Source organism: Cydia pomonella, chromosome 10, assembly GCF_033807575.1.
Source record: "Cydia pomonella isolate Wapato2018A chromosome 10, ilCydPomo1, whole genome shotgun sequence".
NCBI lineage: Eukaryota > Metazoa > Arthropoda > Insecta > Lepidoptera > Tortricidae > Cydia > Cydia pomonella.
In genome coordinates, this window is record NC_084712.1 from 15,105,750 (window position 1) to 15,112,888 (window position 7,139).

General features: G+C 34.9%; 1 protein-coding gene across 1 annotated transcript; it reads right to left on the reverse strand.

Annotated features, from left to right (window-relative positions):
• Positions 1–757: 757 nt before the first annotated feature.
• Positions 758–6,915, reverse strand: LOC133522229 (28 kDa heat- and acid-stable phosphoprotein-like). Its single transcript, XM_061857487.1, has 6 exons — positions 6,733–6,915; positions 6,534–6,624; positions 5,671–5,773; positions 4,488–4,618; positions 3,648–3,833; positions 758–3,190 (listed from the first exon to the last, which is right to left on the reverse strand). Exons 1-6 carry the CDS (start codon positions 6,740–6,742, stop codon positions 3,187–3,189), a joined length of 525 nt encoding a protein of 174 aa, XP_061713471.1. The 5' UTR covers positions 6,743–6,915; the 3' UTR covers positions 758–3,186.
• Between the last annotated feature and the right edge of the window lie 224 nt (positions 6,916–7,139).

Here is a 7,139-nt window from a genome sequence, read left to right on the forward strand (position 1 = left end):
GAAATGAAGAAAAGAAAAACGCGCATGTTACTCCTCTGGAGTTGCAGGCTTACATAGGCTACGGAGACTGCCTACCATCAGGCGGGCCGTATGCTTGTTTGCCACCGACGTAGTAGGTATATAAAAAAACTAGTGTTATCTGGGTTAATCAACTTTTAGACTCACCCTTTTCACGTCTCTGGCGTTACCAAAAATGTCTTTGGAGTTAATATTTGTTTATACCCTTTTTTTAATATTATAAATTTTCTAACCTCTAAAGTAGTGGTAATTAACTTTTTTTTCCAAAAAGCTAGGATACCAGTGATATCTGATATTGCGGTGCAATAATATGTACAAGACATTAAATTCAGTGCATATAGTTACTCAGATTTAGTTTTGGAGGAAAAACTTACCACTACTTTTGAGGTTACACAATTTCTAATCTGAAAAAACTGACTATATAATTATGTGTCCGCGGCCGTCAAAACGTCCCACTTTGGCGATAGCCATAAGGATGCCTTGACAGTTACAGGTTATTCGTATAAAAATATAAGCAAATCTCGTCCTTATAGTAAGCGACAAAATGGGACGTTTGACTAAACTTCGACACATTTATGGTCTATTAGAGAGCAGATCGCTTGTTTTAACGAGTAGCATATAATGATATAAAAGTAATATATTATTTATAAGCCACATTTTAGATGAAGTTTAAACGTTGTGGAAGTGCCGGTGTTGGTCTAAAAGTTGATCCATGGACAAAGGTCATTAAAATGACAAATACATTCATAATTTTCAATTTATTGTATAGATATACACATTGCATATAAAATTGTCTAGTAAGACTATCTAATAAATTATACCTAAGCAATTTCATACATAGTTACTATCTGGTGGATTTGTAAATATAGATAAATATAACGTACCCTCAATGTACACAATATCTATTCAATATCGTAACACCTCAATTTTATAATAATCGTATGAAAGAGTACACAAACTATATGAATGTTAGAATCAACAATAAAATGTAATTATACATAATTAATATTTAAAAATTGCAAAATTCATTAACTAATGACATGAAATCAGTACTTACCATAACTTATTGTACAGTTGAGAACGGCCTTCTGATGCATAATTTTAAAAGGAAGTTCATTATATGCAGTCTAAAATAAGTTTCAGAAAAATAAGTCAGAGTGCAAATAAATTCGTAAGTATTTTAAAAGACTTATTGTAAATGAAATTCATAATTTTATTGTTGCGACATTCAAACTTTAAAAAGCTATAGGTACACATAGAACATGTCTGTTCTCATCATGCAAATTGCAAATAACAGATAAACAATACACATGTGTATTGAATTGACAGGTCAAAAATAACTTTAAAAATCGCCAGATTCAATAACGCAGGTCATACAAAGATTTAGTGATTACATTTTCTTTTTTGTTTCCGACAATTTAAGAACGTTAATGATTCAAATGTCCACAATTTCGATACTTCCGAAAACTACGTCAGGACCGATTCCGGGCGATGTCAGCCACAACAAAGAAATCCAGTAGCTTAACTTTCGGGTACAGGACGAGCACTTCGTTTAGACTTTCTGTGTATACCCAGGCAGATAAAATATTTATCAATACGTTCCCAAAACTCAAATGTCACAGTAACACCAATTATAGCTATTTTAGATAAAAGTGCGGAGAGCAAATTATTGACTGACAGTAGTTTAAAACACGAACGAGTATTTAAAAAGACAAACGTTTCACAATGCATTAGGCTTGTGCACTCTTAGTGTCAAAGAAACAAAAAATACATCATTTTCAGAACCAAAGTAACTCAATAATTCCAAATGCTGAATGTTTACATAGACCTGACACAACACAATTTTACAATACAATAGACGTACAAAACTTAATACAGTCCCATTTTCTGGCAAAACATTGTGAAATTTATTATGGACGCACGGACCTCACGGAATCTTAAGACATATCAGCAGATTGCAAAACCTTATTACTATTGGTCACTCGCTTGAAATTGGCAGTGCGTGTTACACAATTGATTATTTTATATATAAGTAGCAAAAGGCTATGTGCAAAAGGACTTCTGTCCATGACTGTTGAAGTAATATTTTAATTATTAATCGTTACTTTTATATTTTCGCCAACTGTACTGAATTGCTACCTACACCGAAACGGGATATCTATAAGCACAACAAATATTGAGAACGTGTGTTATATAAATCTAAATTATTGCTTTTATTCCTGTCATATTGTGGTAAATTCAAATGGAAGTACAATGGAAATGTGAAATTTATACATCAAAAAAACTGTAACTATAACTACGACAGTCTCACAGAATCAAACTGGGTCAATAAATATAATGTATATTATGCATGATAAGTATCATTAGACAATTCCTTACGTCACATTAGGGAATCAACACACTTTTCGACGTCGAAGCGGCTCATATATCACTAATTTATCGGTTTTTTCAAGAACGTGATTAGAGCCACGCAGATAGGATATAATAGTGACTTAGAATCGTAATTTCAGTAATGTAAATAAGGACGCTGCATTATGTATAACGGAATGAAACAGAAATATTTTTATTGCATTTAATTAAAGAAATCTGCGAAGAAATTCAAAGGTGTAAAGTCCCCAATCGCATTAGGCTAGCGTGGGGACTATAGCCCAAGCCCTCTCGCGCATGAGGCCTGTGCCCAGCAGTGGGACGTATATAGGCTGTTTTTTTATTATTAAAGAAATTACTATTTCCCCACTAGTTACAAATTTACAAGTGTATGAGAACTTTTTCGCAGAAGATACGTATATGAAGATGTAGATGATATATTTTTGTTGTTGCTTACTACTGCCACTAACTTCTCGCTTATCGTCGCCGGTGCGACGGCTGGTCAAAAATATTTGTTCGCCTATGTCGAGTCGATAAGTGTGGTGACTCCCGTAGCAGATGCTCATGGGATATTTCGCCTTTTTCCGTCTTCGAGGGGCATAATCGCGTTTATCGCACTTATAAAGACAAGATAAAACTTTTCTATTAAACAAGACATGCCTTATGTTGTCTTCATAACACAATTCATGCAATCACCTAGGACTGCAGGAAATCAAGATTGTAAGGTGCCAAGTTTGATATTATGAGCATGTATAATTGCAAAAGATGTTAGTTATGCGACCTACTTGGGAGTTTGTTTGTCTACCTGCAAACAAAAAAAACGAGGTGATGAGTTTCAATTTCCTTGGATTATAAACAATATTTAAAAATTAGAGGCAATCGGGTGTGATAATATTATTAAGTCTCAAAATTATTCTGAAAAATTATACCTTAATTAATAATTATAGATGTTTCTTTTTTGCATAGCTTTTTTAATGTCAAAGTCCTGAATATCAGTTCTGGTACACTAGAGCTGAAATCATAACCATTTCTTTCAGCTTAGCTGTAGTCAGGCCTGCCACGCTTATCTTTTAAGGTGGAGTCCATTCAGGCCATTATGCAGTTAGAAGTTACATGAGTCCATTCGATATTAATGATATTGTTATGGCTGTCTTTGAGAAACACCAACAATAGAGCCATTCTCCACAGTAATCGCACGGTTCAATCGGTTCAGTATATTTAAATGATCCCTGCAAATGATGGTTAAGAACGGACACGGTTACCTCTTCTTGGGCCCCTCGTCCTTGGCCTTCTTGTCGGCCTCGCGCTTCTTGGCGGCCTCCTCGCGCTGCTGGCGGATGATGGCGAGGCGCGCCAGGTCGGCGCGCGCCTGCTCGGTCTTGCCCTCCGCGTGCGCCTTCTGGTACGCCGCCGCCGCGCGCGCGCGCTCGATCTCCTCGCGCTCGCGTCTGCGGGCACATATTGCTATCTAAACTACCATCATCTACACAAATCATGGAATAATACCCTACACGAGGGTGTACTCGTCCACAAAACGGAAACAAAGAAACCGACGCGCCACTTTCCCACCTTACCCGCCCCGGCATTTGAAAGTCGCACGTGCGGCCGCAGCTATTGTTAACGTATAAGCCTTGCGAGTCACCCAAGTTCCTGTCGCACTTTTACGGATAAAGTTTTCAAATCATTATCATCATACAATTAACGAATAATACAAAGAAAATTGCCAATGTATGGACAATACGAAATAAATCACGGCCCAGGAGGACAGTCAGGGATAATTTTTTCTTGCTTCAATGTGAAGTGGTTAAGTTCCAAAATTATTATTGGTGTGAAAACTAATTTGTGATTGATGGATGGAGATGTAATTTATTTGCGCATGAACTTCCGATGTTGCAATATCACATTAGCAGAAATGTTTCATCAACCTTTTCCACCTTCGTGATATTGCACACAAGGTGAATGGAAAATTTAAAAAATGCCTAAGACTTAGAACTTTTGACATTTTGACATGCTACCGGGCAGTTATTGGGTAATAGAACATATTTGTATGAGAATCAAGTGTTCTCAAAACAATGGTCCAAAAAAAAAAAAAAAAAGCTCACCTAGACAACTGAGGTTTTTCTCCTTCTCCTAAAGAGGTATTCAAGTTGGACAATTTCTTGTTCTTCTTCACCACTCTGTTGGGATTTTCTACTTCAATTAAACCAGAGACTCCCTTTGCTTTTGTGGGATGCTGAAAAACACAATTTAAGGGATGTATTTTCATGTAAAATATGAATGATTTCCAAAATAAGTCATATTATGACTATCATAGATTTAGCAAATTCAGGTGTCCTATCCCGTTAATCTCATCAAGCAGCATTTCTAGAAGGTTTCTAAAAGCCAGTTGCACCATTACAATCAACAAACCAATCATCATACGGCAGTAGAATGATCAACCATAGAGCATTGTCAAACTTGATACAAGTAACTTTTAACAAGTTATGGTAATGTTAACATTTGACAGACATTTTGGTGCAACTGGCCCTATGCCTAAGGCCCCCTTTGTCAGTAGAATAAGCAGAGGCCAGAATTCTTGTGGCACTTTGAATGGTCATTAGGGTCCTCTCATTTTTCGACTTTCGATATACCTATATTAATACATTGTAGAAAAAAAGATATTAGAAAACATTAAAAGTAGAGGTTAATAACAAGTGATCTTATCACTAAAGAGCGATCTGTTCCAGATAACTTTTGAGTAGTTGAAAACGCGAAATAGTGTAAACGCGATATGTGCAATAAAAATAATGAAACCTTAATAGTTATTAGTGTCACATTTAATTACTTCAGTTACATTTTTTTTTTTCAATTTCACATTCAAAGCTTCACATTCAGCATTCTTTCAATGCTTACATATTCGATTAATTTATTTATCAAAGAAATAAGTTAAGTAGTATTTTTTTCCATGTTATCTGCTTAAATTACTTCTATTACAGTCAAATATCCATTCACTACTATTATAAATATTTTGTGTTCTACATCTTATCGGTATATGTAGTTGATGAATGAGAACTCCTTATGACAGTTAAAAAGTGCCACAATAATTCCGGTCTCTGAGAATAAGCTAACTTCATAACAAATTTATTTTATCACATGTTAATATGCACATTCATGAGTCTAAACAGACACTATGCTAGTCTAAAAGGTGAGTTTTGACTACGAAACTACAGCAAAAAAGTTACCTTTTAGAATAGCCCAGTAGATATTATAGTAGCGCGAGGTGTAACAATATTAAGAATGACTTACATCTTCATCTGAGTCACTTTCGTCACTGCTGCCCGAGCCTGATTTGTTATCCGCTGATTCTTCCTCACTGGAGCTCTCATCTCCACCATGCTCCTTTCTCCATCTGTAATTCAAAACAGGACATGTTTAAATTTACGACCGCTCTGGCCTAGTGGGTAGTGACCCTGCCTATGAAGCCGATGGTTCCAGGTTCAAATCCTGGTAAGGGCATTTATTTATGTGATGAGCATGAATATTTGTTCCTGAGATGGGTGTTTTCTATGTATAATTAATTATAAATATTCATATATTATATATATTATTGTCTAAGTACCCTCAACACGAGCCAACAATAGCAATAATTCTATAGACAAAAAACTGTATGTAGCTGTAGCATACAGAGTCAGAGATCTTAGTGTTTATCCAAAGTTCTTCAGCTACTGTTTTGGAAACAGAAATGTTAAAAATATTTTAGCAAATATTAGAAAACAAATCCCAAAATGCATACAAAATATACATAAAGTATTATCACACTGTTTTGTACATTTCTGCAAATGTACAACTCCATTCATACAAAATGTGTTTTAACAATGTTGAAATTCTATGCCAATTACACAGATACTAAATTGGCACTGTTTGCAAGGCATCTTTGTGTGTTATACATGCGGCATTTTAAAGGATTAAATCTATCTCTTTCGTTTGGCTCGAAACTATTATTTAAAACAAAAGAAATATTGCAGGCTATAAGCATATTCAGTATTACAATGTATGTAAAGTTACATAGGTTATAATAGCTTGTTTATTGAGTTATGACAGAAGAACGCTCGCTATTTTGGCATTACGGCGAACTACTGCCACTGAACTAAGACGCAAAATATACTTGCTTTTGTTTCAACTCCTCCTGCTTTCGTTGTTCTTCCAACTCCTCGGGGCTGGTGAACTTGCGGTTGCGGCCCTTGTGGTTGGTGTATTTACCTGGAAAACAAAAAATAAGTACATGACGTGAAAACAATAAGAAAGCACATTTTCTAGTAACATTGGATCGACATTGAAAAAACACGGGACCTTATAAAGCGTACTTACCACGTGGCATGTTGAATTAACACAAAAATACTTAAGATAAATAATATTAAAATAATTTTACTAGGTCGTTTAGTGCGCTAGAAGATTTTAGTCAGCAAATTTTATATCGTACAAATTTAGAGTTGACGTTCTTGCCGGAACTAAAGCACAGATAAGCCAAAGTAATAAATTGAACCTGTCAACAACCTAACATAGACTAATAATAGTCAAATATGGCTAAGTAAAAATGAATAAGACAACATTACAAAAAAATACTTTTAAGATTATTTTAACTCATTAAAATCAATGTATCCAAAGAAAAAAATGTGCAAAAAAAATTTATATAATATGTTAACCATTGTATTGGTGTTTTGTTGTAATAAATATGCTGTTTGTTCATAATTTTCAAACATGAGTTATGTTACTAA